The 21,035-nt window shown below is 44.3% G+C and overlaps 1 protein-coding gene across 9 annotated transcripts in view; it reads left to right on the top strand.

Annotated features, from left to right (window-relative positions):
- The first annotated feature begins 724 nt into the window (after positions 1–724).
- PRR5 (proline rich 5) overlaps positions 725–21,035 on the top strand; it is a 174,789-nt gene continuing 154,478 nt past the window's right edge. For 6 of the 9 annotated variants that reach the window (XR_003094024.1, XM_014519925.2, XM_006023572.3 and 3 more), the window contains exon 1: positions 731–875. Coding sequence is in view for 1 of the 9 variants with exons in the window: in XM_025204085.1 (XP_025059870.1) it covers positions 766–797 (32 nt within the window). In the remaining 8 variants the exon portion in view is untranslated. Of the gene's footprint in view, positions 876–21,035 lie in introns of all 9 variants that reach the window. The other 3 variants (XM_025204085.1, XM_025204087.1, XM_025204089.1) reach the window with 2 other exon arrangements.

Here is a 21,035-nt window from a genome sequence, read left to right as displayed (position 1 = left end):
TAAACAATTGCTATTGTAACGATTATTTATGCTGTTGTTGTCATAATAATAGCTATTTTTATTGTAACTATTATTGTTGTCATTGTTGCTGTTATAATACTTGTTATTTTTATTAGTCATGCTATGATTGGAATTATTGTTTCTGTTAATAATAATTATAATTATTATTATTTATTATTATTATTGTTATTACTATTATTATGAGTGTGCACGCATGTTAATATTATACAACCACACGACCACCATTTTATACTACCACACCACCATCACTAACCCTAATGTTTTTTTTTTATAACAACAAGAATGGTAGTGGCGGTATAGAAACGTTGGATAATGATAATAATAATAATGGTGCTGGTATAGAAACGCTGAATGTTTAAATTCCTCCTTCTCCTTGGGACCTCTAGGGAATGTGGCAGCGCTGGGAAGCTCCCGCTGAAGGGAAATCCCACATCGGATCCGAAGAGGCGGCCGGGCAGGGCTCTGAGCGCTGCCCTGCTTGGCTGCGGGGCGGGGCGGGCGGAACAAAGGGGCTCCCCGCTGGCTCTCGGCTCTGGCCAGGCTGGGCTTGCGCTCCCATCTCTCTCCGGGTGCCGCTGCGGGGCGGATACCGCTCTGCAGCCCGCTCCCTCCGCCCCCAGCCCGCCCCCAGCTTCTTGGCCGCGCTCCCAGGGCAGGCGGCGGGGCATTGTGAGTCGCGGGGCCGCCCCCCTTCCGCGTGCCCCCCTCACCCCCCCCGGGGCCGGCTGAGGGCCGCAGGCCGATATGGCAGCGAGACGCGGGCTCTGTCCCGACGGGTGAGCATCCTGCGGCCGGCTCTGCTCTCCAGCCCCTGCCTCCGCCTCCGCCTCGCCGCTTCCCTGCCCGGCGCCGCGGTGAGTGGGGGGAGCGGTTGGGGACGGGGACCGCGTGCTCACACCCGCTCTCGTGCTCACATACACTCGCACGCTTGGGTGCACATCTCCCACTCTCACATGCGCGCTCTCTCACACACAGCCATGCACTCATTCACATGCACATACACACATGCGTTCACACGCACACTCATACACTCACATGTTTATACACACTCATGACCTCATCCACACTCATGCACAACCCCTCATGCTCTCTCACACACTTGTGTGCTCACGCACGCCCACTTTCATATGCTCACATGCTCTCACTCTCCTGTGCTCACACACACTCATGCACACGTGTACACCCAGTGTCATATGCTCACACACTTACACACATTCAGGCACTCCCACTCACTCACACACACACACCTGCTCTCATACACTCACATACTCACACACTCATGCTCTGGCATGTGCTCACACACACCTGCTCTCATATGCTCACATGCTGTCACACTCGTGCATTCACACATGCTCACACACATGCTCATACACATGCTCATGTGGTCACATGCTAGTGCTTACATTCATTCACACATGCTCACACACTCACGCATATGTGTGCATATCTGTGCCTGTGCATGTGCCCCCCCGTGCTGTCAGTCAAGTGCCGTGCCTGGAAGGTGATGTCTTTGGCTACTTCCCAGGTGCTCTTGATAGACACGGGGCATTTGGTTCTGAGCATAGGGTGCAGGTGTCCTAGCAGGGGAGGTGGCTGCACCTCCTGAGGGTTGAGGGAGAGTGGAGGGTTGAAGTTAAAGTGGAGCAGAGATGCACCTTGGTAGGTAACTAAATGAGAGAGAGAGAGAGCACAAGTTTTTGGGAACCCAAGTTCACTTCATCAGCTACTGTGAAAGGACAGCATAGAGTTGACATGAGCCAGCAGCAGCTGCGGGTGGGGTGGGGTGGGGTGGGGGGAGCAGGCAAAAAGCCCCTCCAATGGGTTGAGGAACAAGCCAGCTTGCTGAGTGGCAGCTTTGGGTTGATTTTGCCCAGACCCTTGCCCAGCACCAACAGGAAGCGGGAGCTGTCCCCTGCTTCATCCCTGGAGACACATGGGGAGTTCTCTTTAATTTCTGCTGGGCAACAAGCATAGGTAGGGGCACAGGCTGGGGACGGGTACTGAATATGAGACCCTGATAGTAACAATTAAAATGCTTCAGTTTGAACAAAGTGATGTTTTGGGGCTGCCAACAGTGATCCCTAGGGAGGGAGATGTGATTTCTCCAAACTCTCCTAGAACGCATATCTGGGAAACATCTGTATGTGCTCTTGTAAGATATGTGAAAACTGGAGTAATAGGAGAGTGCATTTAATTCAAAGAAATATGGTTATTGGAAAAATACTCTTTTTGGAGGGTAGGAGAGTTTAGGTATTCCTACAGAGAATCAAAAGAAAATCATTTTTGTTCAAGCGGACCCTGGCTGAAAGCATAGGGAGGATTCCTAGTCCACTTCTGTGCTTAGATGCTAACACGTGGTCCAGTGGTTTGATGGTGTTTTTGTGTTACCTCTAAAGATATTTGTTGACAGTATTTCAGTTTTGGAAATAAACCATGCAATAGTAAGTAAAGTAATAGGATAATAAACGTATCACCTGCCTATTTAATATCAGTTTCCATGCACCTCAACTTCTTGCTTTGGTGCATTTAACATTCGTATACTAAAATTCATGGTATCGTGGGGGGAGGGGGGGGAATAAAGGTTTACAAATCGATTGTGAGACAACATTGTCTTGGAGATATTAACGAGGACTTGTGGTTAATCTGTAAATTCTACAATGTGTAGTCAAATACAGTTTTAATAGTTGCTTTCATTTTAATAGTTGCTTTCTGTCAGTGCCCATTTGGTTCTTACATGGGTGTAGTCAGCAGACACATCTACATGTCTAGAACATGATCTGACTGGGTTGATACCCCAAAACATAATACAAGCACTATCCCCTTTACATTGATTTTTTTTTTTAATTGGATTTTCTTATAAAAGTCAGTGGCAGGGGTCAGCTTCTGAAAGCTTTTTTCACATTAGTAAGCATTTGTAGGATGAGGTTGTAGATTCCTGTTTTTATGTGTGTAGTAATTTGGCAGCTTGTAATTAAAACTGATAATTCCATAAAGGTTAATTCTATAAAGGTTGGGTGGTTTTATTCTCTTCAAGAGCACAGGAATTTGGGCGACTGCCAGTGTTTTAAATTACCAATAGTAGGCAGTTTTAGAAACCGCAAAAAGGTGCATCAAGGAAATGATTTAGCATTTAGAGAGTTCATAATTTCCATCCAGCTTGCTTTTAAGATTTTCATTTGAAATTACAGGAAACAATCAGTGATAACATTTACCATCACGGTGATTAACAATAAAAAGCTACAATTAGTTAAAAATCCAAAAATAAATTGTTGACATTCTATTTAATACTGGTGGTAAGAGAGAAAAATGAAGAGTAGGTAGAACAAACCTTTTGGCAACTGGAAGGAAAATTTAGTCAATTGATTAACTAGAAGGAATGGAGCAATGTAATCAGCCATCAAATAGTAAACATGTGGATTTTCATAGCTTCTTTGATTTAAGTATTATTATAAAAGTGTATTCTAGTCACTGAGTTCACACCAGGGTAGTGCTGTCAGGTGGGAGTGCTGTTCATTCATTATCACATCTTTTAGGTAAGGAACAGTGTATCAGAAGTTTAACTATAACAGTAAAATGAACTATACATGTTATTTTAGTTTCCCATACTAATCTGTTAATAATAATTTCACTAACCTGTAACAGTCATTGACTGGAGTTTAACATTTGAACTGCACACTGCTGCATGGGTAAATGTGATGCTTAGACTTTGATTCTCTTATGCATAATCTAATTATAGAAAGATTTTGGAAAGAATATTGAATTAAGAGATCTTCCCAATAGTTTTGCAGAGAAAGTCACATTAAAAAAAATATGGCCAGAATATGCAGAAGAATTGATCAACCCCCAGTTTTGGGAAGATTTTCGAAACCGCTCATCTTCCATATAATCTTCCAAAACAAGTGCCCAGATTTTCAAAGGAGTCCTGCACATTGGATTATGAGCAATTTTTGAAAATCCACCCATTAGAATCACAATGGGAGCACCTGAGTTGAGAGCAGAATCTGGGTCCAGAGCATTTGAAAATTTGTCTACGAGCTTGTTTGTGTTAAAAGAGTTAAAATGGGCTTATTTTCTCCTTTATCTATTTGTATTCTCAAGGAAAACCTTCTTATTTCTTTTAATTTTTTTTACAGCAGGTAAAATTGTGGGACTAAAATATGGCAGTTATAAAAGAAGCCAGTAAAACTACTTTAAGATGGGAAAAGCCACCAGGATAAATGTATTCTGCCATAAATATGTATGAAACAATACTAGAACTGTAATAGGAAACTTAAAAAGCACTTAATCTTTGAACAAAAATAATAGATAATGAGTAAAAATAGCATTTCCTGTTTTAACTGTATATTTGAATACATGTTGTCAAGGATGTTAACCTAAAACAACAAAAAAAGTTAGATTGGATCAGATCCCATAAGTCTGCCAATTTTCACCTGGGAAGGTTCCGGCCTACGTTTTTTTTTTTTTTTTTTTTTTTTTTTTTTTTTTTTTTTTTTGGAGCATCGGTTTTATATGAATATTAACTAACACAGGAAGAGCAAATGTGGTGCATCAGAAGAGCAATCGCAGATAATTTTACTGCAGAAAGGTTTAGAAATTGTGAAGCAGTGTAAATCAAGAATAACACTAGTGACATTTCTCTAGATTTCCACAAATGTATGTGAAATCAGAATTTGACCCTGTGCATAAAGTAGCATCATTAAACTCATTGAGCATGAATCAGACCTCAGTTATACTGATTTACACATTGCTCTGCCTTCTTCCTCGTTAAATATGATTTATCATGATCATCTTCAGGGAAGTTTCTTCTGGTTTATACCCAAGAAATTAAGATCAGAAACAAACTCAATTGTGGTGTAGTCTTGGTCACAGTTTTGAGCAGTTGTTCTCTCTCTCGCTTTTAAGGTTATATTAATAATTGCTGAAAGATGAAAAATGGTAATTATCTGTCTACATCTGTGGTCCAGTCATTAATCAGAATTCATTGACGCTAGACGCAACGAAAAGAGCTGTAAAATGCCCCCGCCTGTCTGCAAGCATGTCCTCTGTGTGGTGTTTACTTTTCTTATGGCTTATTAGAATAAGGAAGGGGAATGGGAGGCATGGGGAGGGAAATGAGGATTAATTAGCTAATGCCTCCACAGCTCTTTGAAGATGAATATGTCATGTTAGGATTACTTTAATTAAAAATGATGCTATTACATTTTATTGAAGAAAACTGATTATTTATATCCTAATGTGAAGACTGGAGTTTAAAATTTAGACTGTGGATAATTTTTGAGGAATGTTTTGTGTTTTCAGGCAGCCATGAGCAAAGGGGTTCTTTAAACAGGAAAAAAAAAAAGGAACCAAAAAAAAGGACCACCTTTTTTTTTTTTTTTTTTTTTTAAATAATCTGGTGCTTTTGTTTGTCTGGAATTTGTGTATATGGGGAGGTGGAAAGGTATTGAAAAGGACACAGTGTAGTTTGAGGTTCTGTCATTGTTCCTGTAAACCACACAGTACAAATATATTTTCATTAAAATATTTTAGGCAAGCCAAAATGTATGACTAGTGTAGACTGCTTAATGGAATCTGACAGCTCAATCAGAACATGTTATGTAATGATCTTGGTCATTCCCTTTCTTGAATAAGGTAGATGAATATTTTGCACGTAATAAATATGGTCTTTTTTAAAAGGCTCATCTAAAACAAAGGCTAGTGCAAAACGGTGGGTGGACTTCTGTTTTTTTTAATGTTTCTGTTTCAAAGGCTTTTACATTCTTGTTATATTGAGGTGGCTGGAAGAGTCATGAGTTTGTAAAAATGAAGTCCCTTCTTCCCCATCAGTTACTTGCACAGAACAGGCAATTGTAGTATGTGCCTTTGTGTTAATCAGGCAGAATCTCACAGCATGAGAGATTGCAAGGTGATTTAAATCTCAGTTTCAGTTAAAGAGAGAGACTATATATTCCCAGACATAATTTCTTATTCCCCCTGTGTGAACAAATGAAGATGCAGATTTTATGGAAAACGTGGTGATTCATGACTCATAGGAAAATAAAGTTTTAGTCTTGCTATTGCCATTATCATGTGAAAGACAACAAGGTGACACTGAAAGACAAAGTGGGGGGGAAGTGCAAGGTATGTTTTGCTCTTTCATATTCACAATTTAGCCATTGTCCACGTGAATAATTTTAGATACCTATGTGTCAACCAATAGGAACATCCAAAAGACAGAAAGAGAAAGAAACAAAGGTATACAAATACCAGAATCTCAGGATGATTAGCACACGTGCTTAATGTGAAAGTGTGTTTTGAGTAGTGATACTACTGGAAGAATCCTAGGCGTTATAATGGAGAGCTAGTTAGACATCAGTTTGCATTATAAGGTGGTGACAAAATAGAACAATAAAGTTGTCCATCACTTCATCATTATGAAACAAGACTCCACAGGTTTGGTGTGGACACATTTGACATTATTCTGTTAAATTCAAGGGCTTTAAACAAGCAAATTGGAGGGATCTGGGGAACAAAAGTGTGACAGAACTGAGTAGAGTACTGAAGGGCTGATTTATCAGGAGAGAATTAAAAAAAAAAAAAGTAATACATATAGATTGTTTCAGAGCCAAACAAGTGGGGTAGGGACATAACCATCTATAATTTTGAGTGTTGGCATTAAAAAGGAGGTTTTCAACTGGGGGTACATATACCCCTGGGGGTACTTTGGAAGGTCCCAGGGTGTACGTGGCAGCAGCGCGGGGAAGCTGGCAGCAGTTCTGGTTTCGGTGGCAGCACTTGCAGTTTCGTTGCTGGAAGCAGGGAGTCCCACTCATCGACCGGCTGCCCCGTGACCCCGCCACCCACACTCATCGACTGCCTGCTGGGCAACTCCCTGCGGGGTACTCTGACCAAAAAAGGTTGAAAACCCCTGAGATAAATAATTAAGCATTTTATAGGGAGGTATAACAATGATTAATGAGGTGAAACAAAAATGCATTTTGAATATCAGAAAAGCTTCCTGACAGAGTGATTTATTAGGTTTAGGAATAGCCTTTCAAGGGAGGTGGTGGTAGGATTATTGCTTTGGAAACTTAAAAGCAGACTATATATAATTCTAGGAATTATACTGTAGGTTAATAAGTTTAAGAAACAACACACCTGTCCTGGTAATCTTTAGGAATTAATCTGTTTTTTTTTTCCTGTGACACTTTTACCCTTTCCTACATGAGTACCAGACTTCAGTAAGTGATCCAAGGGCAACAAGTCACATGCTAATGTCAGCTATGCTTGCAAGGACATGGATTTGAGGAATGAATGTTTTCCATTTCTACTCTTGTGGTCCATGATCCAGTGTCTTCATTCTTGGAAGTGTTTAAGGGCAGATTAGGCAAATACTTGAATGAGGTGGTTTAGACAGGGATGATTCTGTCTTGAGTGGGGGGTTGGACTAGGGATGACCTGTTCAGTTCCCTTCCAACCCTATTTTTATGTGAACTTATGATTCAATGTCTGTTTGCTTAGATATCTGACAAATACATGAAGTGCGTGTCATTCTGTATAATAAATATTCTTTTATTGTGTATCATCATGGTTTAGTTCATAAGGCAGGGGGAAGAAGAGGAGGTGGGAAACACTATAATTGGGCATCATTGTTGGGGAGGAGAGAGCTCATGCTCAGTACGGTGTTTCCTTTGCCCCATCTGGAAAGCTTTTCCTTGGGAAAGTCTAGAAAGTAATGCTCTCCCTTCCAGTTCTAGACAGTAATGGCAAGAAGAGCAAAGTGGATACTGTTGATTGTTCAGAGTCATCTTTGCTTACTTGCTGAAACTTGACCAGCAATTCTAAATCCTAGGCAGCATGCAGAGACTGGAAAGGTTGACAACCTGCATGTATATAATAGGTCTGATCCAAAACACAATGAAGTCAGTGGAAGACTTCACATTAGGATCATACCCTAGTATTTTCACTCCCAAGTATTATGTTTGTGCTTACTTGTGTTTCAGTTTTTGTTTTCATTTTGTTTTGTCTTCCAAATATTATTGCCAGTGAAAGTTAATGGTGTAGCATGAAATTGACATCTCTAGCTTCCTTACAAGTTATCAAATTGCTTGCATGCTGTTGCAGTATGATGAAGCACAATCTTCAGATTCTATGTATAGATGTAACCCAGTCCAGTGAAAATTTGGTAACATTTGGATTCTGGATGGGCAACGTGCATGATAATGTACTTTTTTGGTTTATAAAGTCAGACTAAAGCAGTGATTGTCAACCTTGAGATCCTTTCAAGGGTGCCATGGGTGTTTAGCACTGTTAGGAGTACAGATAGATAAACCCAGTGATTTCAGATAGGAATCCACAGTGTCAAAAACATTCTGACTTATTGTGGCCCTTCTGAGTTGTTTGCTGCAGAAGAACTGCTCTATTTTTTTTTTCTGTAGTAAAAAACAAGTAAAACCTAAGAGCTGGCAGTTTGAGGGGTGCCTCAAATCTACAAAGGTTGAGAGCCACTGGTCTATAGTAGTGGTGCTCATTTCTAATCCTTCAGGACAGATGAATGGCATGAAACCAGTCTATGGTCTGGATTGGGCTTTGTGCCACTCCCACATGCCAGGATTGGACTCCAGGGCCCTATACCACCCTCACCTGGTCAGAATCAGGCTCCAGGGCCCCATGCTGCCTCTGCCTAGCCAGGATTGGGCTCCAGAGCCCTGTGTTGTTTCCACCTCTGCTCAGTTGCGATTGGGTTCTGGTGTACAGTGCTGCCCCAGTCCAGCTGGGATTGGGCTCCAGGGGCCTTGCGCTACCTCTGCTCAGTTAGGTTTGGGCTTTGGGGGCCCCATGCCACCTCCACTCAGCCCGGATTGGGTTTTGGAGCCCCATGCTAACCCTGCCCAGCCCCCATATGCTGGGATTGGGCCCTGTGCCACTTTGTACACCTAATTTAGCTTGCAGGGCCAAGGCCCATGGGTCTCCCTACAAATCTGTGGGGAGCTTCATGGGCCGGATGACACAGCGCTGAGGGCTGGATCTGGCTCGTGGGTCTAGAGCCTTAATATGTCGTCTTTGCTGCTCAAGAGTTCTTATTTCTGTTGGCACCCTTGTATAGGTACAGTCAGAAGTAAGTTCTGCAACATTTCTAAGTGTAATCGGCTTGAAAACATTTTTAAAAGGCATTGTTGCTGTCATGAGATGCACATACAACGCCTTTGGTACCCCTTGGCCGGAACGCATCAAGATTCCTGGGTCTGTGTGCAGCCCATGACCTTACAAACTCTCTCTCCAGCCGTGGGGTACTACAGGAGGCTGCAGTAATCTACAACTTCGTTCCCTTTCCCCCCAATAGTCTGGGAAGCTAGAGGGGAGGGGAGAGTAGCAGGTGCCAGAGTGGATAGATAAGTATGGAGGAGGGTGGTTAGCGGGGGCTTCCTGGTGCCAGTATTCTAACACAAGCTTGAAATGTCTTAATTCTTGCCTTTTCCCCACTGTGGAGCAGAGAGGTAGAAGAAGGGCTTGGGTTGGAGAGCAGCAGCTCCCGTAGTTGGCAGGGGGATAAGCCCAGCAGTAAGTCTAGCTAGGTATTAGCAGTGGTGGCAGAGGGAAAACAAGGATCTGGCAGGGAGACTGGGGGAAAGAGGCAGGGGTATCATTGTGAGCCCAGCAGTGTTCTTGGACCTGGAGCAACACCTGGCAGCTGGATAAGCCAACAGGCTGTCCACCCACTCTCCCTAAGGAGGGCGGGACAGAGAGTGAAGCACTGTGGGACTCTGGAGTACTTATGGGATTCTGGAGGACCCTGTCCCCATGCACGTATAACAAAAAGTGAAATGTTCCGTATAGTACCGTACTTAAAAGAGATGATAATGTGGTGAGCTTCAGTCACTTTTGGAATATTTCAAAGTATATTCAAATGTATGCTTGTACAACTGGTCTTTGAAGCATTTGAAATGTTCCAATTGTTACTTCTGTCTGAACCATTATGTATCTGATAGAGATTTATATACTGATTTTTTTTTTTTTTTTTTTTTTTTTTAAATAGCTGTTTAACCTGTTTTAATTACAATGGTTAAACAATTAATCAGTATGGCAACTCCCTGGCTGGCCCAGTTGGGGCTGCTCTGGCCTGGCCTGCAGAGTATCCCTTCCCAGCCTGGCACTAGCAGTTCATTTCCAACCCCCGCCCCCCCACCCCCCAAAGTGTGATGGGGACTCAGTGGCTCCCTGGGGCCCCAACTCCCCAGGACCTCGCCTCATGACAAACTAGGTGGGCAGGTGGATCCTCTTTGAGCCCAGGTCCAGGCCTGGATTTGGATGGGGTAGGTGGGTGGGGCGCACCATGGGGCTGAGCCGCAAGCCTAGGGAAGTTGCCTTGCACCCCCTTCCTTCACCTTGCCTTTGTCATGTCCTGAAGCTGCTGCCAGTCAGGCCAGGGAGTGTGTACAGTTGCCACCAGCAGCAGCAGCTGCAGCCAGAGAAGGTGCTGTTTCTGGCCAGACAGTAATGGGGACAGGCTCTGTGTCACTGGGCTCCAGGCTGTGGCTCTGTGAAGTAAGACCAGGAGGGTGGTACTGAGCCCCAGGCTGGCGCACCTGCCTGCCCAGAGCAGCGCAGGGAGCAGAGAGCCAAAGCACTGACAAGTCCTGCCAGGGATGCAGCACAGCCAATGAAGTCATGGGTGACAGCAGAGAGTGAGGGGCTTTCTGGGACCAGCTACAGCAGTGCAGGAAGGAGGGGGAGCATCAGCAATCCCTGCCCTTGTGTATAGTGGAGGGGAGGTGACTAGTACCTCTAGCTAGCCTCTGCAGATTTTGGTGCAGCCACTTCCAGCCTCCCCGTTGCCTGCTGTGAGCAACTTGGGCTCCCTGGCAGGCAACAGGGGCCTCCCTGGCAGGCGGTAGGCAGGCTGTAAGTGGCTGCACCTGGGTCCACAGAGCCTAGCTATAGGTGCTAGTCACCCCTCCCCTCTCCTCCCTCCTCCCTGCTTCTCCCTCCCTCCTTCGGTGCCTCCTGGTTGGACACTGCACAGCTTCTCTTTCTCCCTTTCCTTCCCCAACTGCACTGCCCCATGCTAAATGATAACTGGTAAGTTAGAACTAGTTATCACTGGGTTAATCAGTTAAGTGATTGATTAATTGTTTAAATGCAATCATAATTAATAGTTTAACTGGTCACATCCCTACTATTTGAATATTCATGTGTTTTATGCATATCAGACATACTCTCTTTACAGGATAGGATTGTGATGATCCAAGGTAGTGTGGTGCAGATAACTAGAATTATCTTCATTCTGATTCACAGCAGATGCTTTCGAGATTGGAAACTGTCTTTCTGCCTTCAGGGTTAATGGTTTATTGGAGGCCAAAAAAGGGAACAAAGAAAAACATTTTATGTGGCAGTTCAGGAAACATTCTTCTTTAATTCAGTGGAACTTGGAACCCCAAACTTCCTGGCCTGGTAGAACTGGAATTATTATTTTAATTGAATTTTATCTTCTGAGTAAAAGTAAAAGATTAGCAAAACAAAATTAGAAGGAATTTACTTGTTTTTTTTCTGGGTTTGAAAGGAAATGAAAGGAGCAAGGAGGTTTAAAATTTATGATAAGATTGAGAGAGGCCAATTTGTGCCTCCAGATCCAGCCTGCCTAATAGTCTAATACTACTGGTTTTCTTTTTGTTGTTGCATGTGTTGCCTGTCTGATAAAAAAATTGCATTGTGGAAAATATCTGCTTCTGAACTGCTTTCTTAAAGGACACCAACCACTGTTTTATTGCCATAGTTTTGTCTACCTTAAAATTGTCATATGATGTGATCCACTAAAAACAGCATAAGAGCCAGGTAGAATAAATATCAGAGAAAAGGTTCAACGCAGTGAGTTTCAGTGACTCATGAATAAATTAACAGCACTATTTTACTGTTGTCCTTTTAAATTAAACACGTGATATTCTATGCATTAGTTTATGGATGGGAATTGTATTTCTTAATTTTCATTTAGTACAGAATGATTAATAACACAGCTCTATATCCACTTTTGTTCTTTTGAAATATAGGCATATACTGCTATGTCCAGTCTGGTAGAAGAAATTTAATATACCTAAATAAATTTTAGTCCCTAAATTATAATTCTGTCAGGGGAAGCTAGCCTTCAATCAATCCAACACACAGTGCCAGGACCCCCCCCCCCCCCCCCCCCCCCCCCAAGAAAAAACAAAAAAACCAACAACATACCTGTGGTATTTATGGCATCATTAAAACATGAAGTCCCAAGAATTTTTTTGAGAGGGCCTGTTCTGATAAAATGGCTATCTCAAGGTTACATATCCAAGGATTCAGAAAGTTCAGATAAAAACCCAAGTGCCTGAATCTCAAGTCTCTTAGGTTTGCCCATATGGATCAAATAAGGTTAGATGTCCTTTGGAATAAACCCTCTAATGTTATAATTCTAATGTGCATCAGTTTTCCTCATTGTTTTGTACAAATTGTCCTTTTATCTTTTAAAGTAACTTCCCTGAACATACATGTTCATAAGTGTGTGTTTGTACTTGACATTATTCTGTGCGTCTCATTTTAGTATGTATTACTATGGCATTTGCTAAATTTACTCCAGGATAATTTTATGTTGGCTAGGTTTGGACCACTAATAATGTTTCTTTCCAGTGTAACAAGAAAAGGTCATTAGAGCTCATTATTTCAGGGCCTACAATATTATCACGTCAGGAAGGAGAGATACACATCGTTAGATTGCACAACTTATTAGATGCATCTTTGGCTGCTTCAGATCTCTCCAAAGCCTAATTAGTCTCTATTATTATTTGTATTTGTACTGTAGTATACGAGGGCATGACAACAGTGCCTCCTCAGCTGCCTCACAGTACCAGTGTGAGGCATGCCCTGTCAATTGCTTCTGATCTGAAAACACCAAAATCTCAGATACAAGGTAATATCATTTTAGAGGAGTGGGATTTGAGACGTAAGAAGCAGGAGTGAATGGGTAGGTTTGACTTCACAGTGGCAATTCTGGGTAGGGGATGGGTGATGACAGCATAGGGGAGGGGTGATGACTTGCCTTAAAAGTCCTAGTCAGGGACCAGGTACTGTGCAAACACAAAACCAGAAGGACAGTCCCTGCCCCAAAGGGCTTGCAATCTAATGGTTTCCCTTTATTGAAGTAGACAGAGAATGGATTCTTCTTTTTGCTGTTTTTTAATTCTATAAGGACTGTCATCTGAGAGAGGTGTCTAGATAGCTCTAGAAGAAGAGTGGTTTATCCACTCATCCAGTGTAGATGAAAATCATGTATCAGTTGAACAGCAGTATTACACTTTCACAAAAACTGATCTTTTTTTCCTGTGAACACTTAAAATTCTGAGGTATCTAAGCAGCCAAAGTTTACCTTTTGTCTGTGTGCTTAGCTTATGAAAGAGGCTTATTTTCACATACAAGTCTCTCTTTCCTCTTTCCCCGCCTTCCACCCACTTTCTTTCCTCTCATGCAAGTGAATGCTTAGGCAGTGTATTCCCTACTGTGGTCTGTAACAGCTTCTCTCATTAAAAAGATATCGATTTCTATACTGATGGAAATCACTAGTATGCACACAGAGTTCCCTTCACTATGAAGTTCTACTGTCTTTGTTATGCTGAAGGTCTGAGTAGAAGCCATACTGGTTCCTGACTAGCATTAACAGCCAGAATGGTGAAAAGGTGTAATAAAGTCTATTAAATTTACTGATAATTGCTTTGCAGTATTCAAACTGCAAGTTTGTAGAGAATTGTGTGTCCAGTCATTGGAGGATGAATTGCAATTAATCTATACACGTGAGGTTCAGAGGCACTGTTTCACAGGTCAAAATGCAGATAATTGAACCTGGGTACTCTTCTGGTCACTCCTGTCTTTTTCCTTCAGCTTTACGTTAATACATACATACTCATATACAGACTGTTCTTACAGAGTGATAGTGTGAGACTGTTGAGGACCGTTTTTTTCAATTCACGTCCATATATCTTTTAAAAGATAAAAGAAGGCCCTGTGTGGTATTTTTTTATTCTATGGAACAGTTTCTATTGTACCTTGTACACTATGCTATCCTGTTGATTTTGGAGGAATTGCTACAGTTGCTTGATATAGTGGGTAGGGCCTGCTCTTCTGCAACATCCTGCAGTGACTGCCTTTCCAGACCCCACCCAGCTGATGTGCATGCTGTTGTTGCCAGCATAAACTAAATGGAGTGTACACTGCTCCTTTTCCTAATAGTAGCAAAATGCACCCATATTGCATGTTCCCCCCAGCCTGCCCTAGGAAATTGTGTCCAGTCTGCCAGGTCCCAGAAGCAATGGGCATGTCTAGCAGGATTCTTGCTATTCCTTAGTGCACTTGCTAGGGGAAGGATTTAGCCCAGGGGTGTCCAACCTTTTTGAACATGGGGCCGAATCATGAACTTTTTGTCACCCAGTGGGCTGGCAAGCCATATTCATATTTTATCACCCCGTATGTTGGACAAGCCTGATCTACGTGAGCATCACTCTGGGGAGGAGAGATGGTGAGCAGTAGAAGTACCCACCTGGTCTCTTCCATTCCACCTGGTCTCTTCCATTCCAAACCACAGCGGTGTGTTCCCCTACAGCCAGGACCCCAAGGCAGGGCATGATGAGGTAAAAGTCTCAGGCCCCCTGCTCTAAGCCACGACCTTGTTTCCCCTCCCAGAGCATCCTAGTTCCATCTCACAGCAGCACACAGCCGCTACCCCCAGCCTGCCTTCCTTCTCATCTCAACTTCCCCTGCCCTGTCCAACTGGGTCCACACTAACCCTAATTCATTTGCACTCAGACTGTAGGCACTGCTTGCCCACCAACTCCCACTTCCCTCCCAAGTGTCTCTTAGCCCCTTGGCAACAGTAAAAATGCCTTCCATCAGCCAACCCCTGCTACTGGCTGCATTTGTGCAAGGTGGCCCCATGGGCTCTCCATGTGTGGGGTAGTGAGACCCACCATGGTCATGCCAGAGGCAGCCTCTACAGAAAACCAGTTACAGGAAAAGTGGGGGTGGGTGCTGGAGTCTGGGGCAGGCATCTCTGCCCATGGAGTGCCCCCTTGGCCCTGCGCTAGCCAGGAAGACAGAAGGGGGGGCAGAGTTCAGATGCATGTGTGTGTGTGTGCATGTGTGCACATGTGTGAGAGCCAAGTGTCAGCACTGTGCAAGTGTGTGTGTGTGTGTGTGTGTGTGTGTGTGTGTGTGTGCGTGTGTGTGCGCGCGTGCAGTATCAGATATGTGTGCCTATTCCTGTGTCACTGTCTTCAGAAGTGTGGTGCAATTAAGTACCTGCTTAACTGTGGTTGTGTGGAGTTGTGTAGAACAGCAACTGATTCAGCAAGGCTAAGTTCATGGGTACTAGAGAAGCTCTCTGCTGGTGTGACTGTGATGGCGTTGCTGTAATTGTGTGTAGTTCTAAGCTGTATACGCCTCCCAGGCAGCTGTGCAGGAATCAGTGCTGCATGCGTGGTTGGGCACAACTGCGTAAGCATAATTGTGAGTGCACCACTGCATGCTCTGGGGCCCACTCTCTGCAAGGTGTGTGACGCCGTAGGGGTGTTGTGATTGTCCATGCATGGCAGGTAACTCCAGGGCGGTGGGAGTGTCTGTGCAGATATGCCCAGGTGTGTGAGTGACATGACAGTATCTGTGTGTGCCACTGTGTGGATAGTGCTGCTTCACCTTGAGCCTTTGTTCCTCTGGGTTTATATGGCCCAGGGTGTACACGAGAACGCGTGTGCATGTAGTGCCCATGATTTTGTGTGTGAGCGTGTGTGTGTGTGTGTGTGGAGGCGGGTGTGCACATGCGCATATGTGCATGCATGTATGTTTCTGAGTGCGTGGGTGTGTGCACACCTGTGCTCACCCCTGGACGCTGCCTGCCTGCCCGTCCATGTGTGCAAATCCCTGCCCCTGCCTGCATGTGCATACGTGTGAGCACTTTGCCCCTGCCCCGGCCGTGTGTAGGGTGCGGGGGGGTATGTGCCCGCCTGTGTGAGCCTCCCCCGGCCGCCTGCCTGTGCGGGGCCGCCTCCCCATGCCCCAGTCGGCTCCACGTGCGGCTGCAGCCCCCCACGGTAGGGTCGGTACCTGCCTGTCCAGGGCTGTGGTCAGCGAGGCGCGTCCAGTGGGCATGGGGTGCCGGGACCCAGCAGAGCCCTCGGCCCCAGCACCAGCACCGGCTGGGTGTCTGCTGGGTTCCTGCGCCCCGCCGGACCATGCTGCCACTGTCCCCACAGCCCCAGGCAAAGTCCCGGCCCCAGGGCGGTGGGGGCAGCGGGCTGGGGCTGTGCTCTTGCCCCTGCGCCTTGCTCTGTGCCCTCCGAGCCAGGCCGAACACCACCTCCGCGCCTGGCGCAGCCACTGCTGGCCCTGTGGGCCAGGGGCTCCACTCCTGCCTGCCCGGGGGGCACGTGCCGGGGCCAGCGGGGCACTGGAGGTCCTGGGGCAGGATGAGGGGGGCATGTCTGGCCATCCCACTGTCCACTTAGCCCAACCATGCCCCAGCTCGTCCTGTCAGGCGTGGCTGGGGCAGCCCCACGCTGAGCAGTCCTCGGGGTGGCAGCGGGACCCGGCTCACGTGACGTGGGAGGTCACATGAACCCAGCCCTGAGGGGGTGAGCAGCTCCCCTTCCCTCCCCCACCCGCCTGTCCCAAGCGAGGGACCTCGGGCCTCAGAAAATGTCTTGGCAGGCTGTATGGCGGCCCGCAGGCCGTATGTTGCACAAGCCTGATTTAGCCCATGGACCATGCCAAAGGGAGTTGGCATATTTGGAAAAAAATGCTTAACCTGAGTATGGGTTTTATACCCAATTACACTATTGAGAAAGTTCCAAACCAAAGAGGAGTATGTGATGTGATGTATTACACTCTCTAGAGATTTCTATGCAAATTTGCACATAGATATCAGTAGAAGAGATGAGCATATGGATTTATTTTAGATCCTTAAGGGACATTTGCCCTTATAAAACCATCATGTAACTGGCAGCCACTGTTTCAGAAAAATCTTAGCTGGAGATTGGCAGTGATACTGTTTGGAAGGATCAAGTTCATTGATAATACTTGAATGTGTTTATAATGTACCTTTGTGGGCACCAGATTCATCTATACTCTCACACACGCATCTACGCACACACAATACAAATAATAGCCTTTTTGTTAGGATTTTTTTTTAAATTACACTATATCTTCTAAGCTGTACGGTCTTCTGTCTGTCTCTATGAACAGGGTTGTAAAGCAGTAAATTTAGCCTAGTGGAATAAAGAACAGGAAATACAGCGGAGTTAGTAAATTTGTGGGAGGGATGTGGTGGAAATGATGACCTATACAGTGTACTGAGCTGAAGGGAAGCTGAAGGCATAATGTGGTTTGCCAACATGTTTTAGTCTTTGAAGTCTGGAGAACTTTTGAAGGAATTCAAGAGAGAATCACTTTGTCTTCACCTTACGCCCTGAGTTTTGGTAAGTCTGGGTGTGTCTACACATGCGTGCTCTTAATGCTCTTTAAAAATGGTGATTTGGGGCTAATCGCATGTAAATTTGATATCTGTAAATACAGGTATGAAATTTTAGGTGCAAATAGATGAACACATTAACACACATGTAGACGAGTTAAAGTGTATTCACACTGTATGTATGGACTGACTTGGGATTAACTTTAGTCCCAAGTCATTCCACACAGCGTTAATGAGCTTTAACACCTACACATGTAGACGCCTGCCTAAACCCGCTTAACACACATTAAGCTAACACGCATTAAATTTAGGTGTGCTTAAATGCACATGTAGACACACCCTCTATGTAACAAAGCCTCTGCCTTCCTGCTTTGGAATCAATCTTGAAAGACTTAGGCATGCTACTGATACAGGTTCCTTCCAGAGGTTGTCTGAAGAAGAGCCAGCTTAATTTTTCATTGATTTCTTTTGCTTATTAAGAGGAATCAAACTGCATTTATAGCCCGCAAGGGGCTGGCATGCAGCTTCTGTGAGCTGCTGGTTTGGCTCTGTGTTGCTAATGCAAATGGAGATGCACATAGTTTGATTTTAAAGCTACAAAGAGAGATGAGGGGAAACTGCACTCTATGGGATTGGTAAGGACGGGAAAAGCAGTGAAATAGGGCATTTTCCTTCTACAGGCTTTTATATGGACAAATACTGTGAAATATTAGGTTTTGACTCTCTTGAGCAGTGCCTCTACACTTAGAGCAGGAGCGTTAAACATACGGTCTGGGAGCTGGATCCCACAGAAAGCTACACTTTCTTACCTGAAAGTAACTAGTGATTGTGGGCTAAATCAAAGTAAAACCATGGTGAAAAGACAGAGAACTTTAGAAATACACAAACCCTGTATTGCTGCTAGAAAGATGCAGGGTAGGAGGGAGCATGGCTCTGGTTTCAGTGGTTCATCCATCAAAACGCCTTTCCATTCAAACAGTGTTGTGTTCCATCTATTTGTTTTGAAGATCCAACTGGGCTACTACATTCTTGGGGGAAGTAGCAACTCTCTTCCTAGCTAGAAATGATGTTTCTGGAAGGTCCCAGGTCTGGATCAAGTTTTCTTACTGAAAGGGTGTTACTTCTGAACACATGATATTATGTTGTCTTAGCAACACACTACATCAATGTAGCCTCCACAGGTGTCTACCTGTGACCAGCAGATAGTTTCCTGTGCTCCTTTTGGAAGTACTAAAAGCACTGCACAGTGACAACATTGCTGTAGGACAACATGTAGATGTGCCCAAATAGTAGCAAGCTGTCTTTTTTTCAGTGTTAGGTGTTTGACTGCTGCAGCATCTGACTTTTCTATGGATCTCTGGCATTTCTCTCTATTGTTACATTTAATGATACGTTTCTGTGAACACAGACCTCTCGTCTTTTTTTGACTTCCTGTTTTACTGCAAGACTCAGCAGTTCTGCTTGTCGAAACACACGCAGCATACTTTTGAGTCAGGTCAGCAGAAGCTTTTATTCAAAAGAAACTACAGCTGTAGGGGGGGATTCCAAAGTGACATGGATCTCCCAAGCACTTGGAAGGGGTCCCCCCCCAAGAGCAAAATCAGGAGGCTTATATACTTTTTAACAGTTGCTTACAACTCACGTGATCATATAGTGAAATTAGCATGAAAAGCGGCTATAATATTATTTCATTATTTCTTTGCTGTAATCAGGATGGGAACTAATGGGGGAGGCGAGGTTAGTTCACAAACCTCCTTCTTGCACCTGCAAATCAGAGTTGTACATACTTTTTGCTATCTTTAAGGCCGCGGTGAGCGAAGCAGTTGCAGAGGAGTTACAAAGAACAAACACTTTCTCTTATCTGTTCTACTATACAGAGCCAGCAATTCTCCACAAAGCGGTTATGTCATCTTATAACTAAAATAGTCAAAGTTTAAGGCATATATTTTTTCTGATTCCACAGTTCCCCCCCCTTTGAGACTATTTAGTCTCACTTTACCCTTAAATTTTTATTCTCATGAGCCCCTCTATTTCATCATGCAGCCTTTCATGTTTTCTTTCAATCTGCTCACACTTTTGTAACACCATTATTCTAGACTCTGCTGTGGGTTTTCTTGCCTTGCTAAAGCTTCTCCTGCTGGCTTTCACGCAGCAGAGGATCAGTTGCACTAAGACATAAAACATTATCAGAACTATCACGACAAACAATATCCCATACAGGATTTTCTTGCCAAGGGCCCCGGAATCTGGGAGCCAGGAGGTTAGCCAAGACCACATTTCTTTTAGACCCCAGTCAGTATTTTCTGAGGCCACTTGATGTAAGACCCTTAACTGACTTCGGATTTTACGAATGTCAGTTTCAATTCGCATGTCCTGATTGACATAGACACAACAGGTGGAGTTTACTAAGGCACATACTCCTCCCTGGGATACCAATAGGTAATCTAGGGCTACGCGGTGTTGTATAGTTACTTGTGAGATCTGGGAGATCTCTTCTTGCAGAGCCTGAATTGCATCCGCAGTGGCATTTCCCATAGCTTCCATTGTGGCTGAAATGTTAATTATGGCTAGTTCCAATTCTCTTACTCCAAGCCACGGTATGAAGGTTCTCACAAATTGATGGAACCCTGTGTTTCTGGTAGCTAAGGGGTTAACCGCCCTTTTCATGTGATGGTTGAAATTTTTTACTTGTTCCAGATATATTGTACTATGCATTTCAAAACCAGGGATAACACGTCCAAGAGTGCATGCCCCCACCCAATTCCAGGGCAAGATTTTATGAGCCCTGTTTCCGCAGAGCCAGTAAAGGCCTGGGGCAGAAAGGGTACTCAAATCTCGACAGGTGTTGTGCCATATCCGGCACTTTCGATTAATATGCATCGTATAGGACGGACCACGTTCAGCTGTTATCCTGCTGGACCGAGATATATTACAAGAAGTAAAATTGGAGTCAATGTAAAATTCCGATCTGTTTGCAATGAGAGCAACATGAGGTTCCTTAGAAAAGTTGTAGACCATGAATCCTGTACAATTGAGAGAGGGTACATTACCCAACAGGATTCCACTGGTGCTATTGGGGCTATAATCTAGAGTAGTTAGGCAATGAGGGTAGTGTCCTACAGGTGTGGCTTTATTATAAGCTCCGGTGTTGTTGGATCTGTAACAGAAAGGCGCCTCTACTCTTGGGGAGATTATCCAGTTAGCAGGGGCGGCCCTCCATTCTTTAGGAGCGGACCGATGGGCAGCTAACGAGTAGTGTCTAACGAAGCCGCCGTTTATTGTTCCCCATTGCCGGAGGGATATTGGTACTCCGATCATTGGGATTCCTTGTTGTAGGTGCGCTGGGCTGTGAGAGCATATCCAGCAGTCACTTTTATTTCCAGCTTGAGCCACCGTACGGGAGATCTGCAAGTACAAATTTTTCTCCCACCCCCCTTGGGTGATACTGAGATACCCAAGTGTGATATATAAGGATATCAGTGCCATTTTTAGATACAGGAGGGACAAAGAATTTTAACAACAAACATAACCAGCACCAGTAAGAAAAAGAACACTATCAGCC

This window comes from Alligator sinensis, unplaced genomic scaffold (genome assembly GCF_000455745.1).
Source record: "Alligator sinensis unplaced genomic scaffold, ASM45574v1 scaffold975_1, whole genome shotgun sequence".
Lineage (NCBI taxonomy): Eukaryota > Metazoa > Chordata > Crocodylia > Alligatoridae > Alligator > Alligator sinensis.
This window is presented reverse-complemented; position numbering and strand designations above follow the sequence as displayed.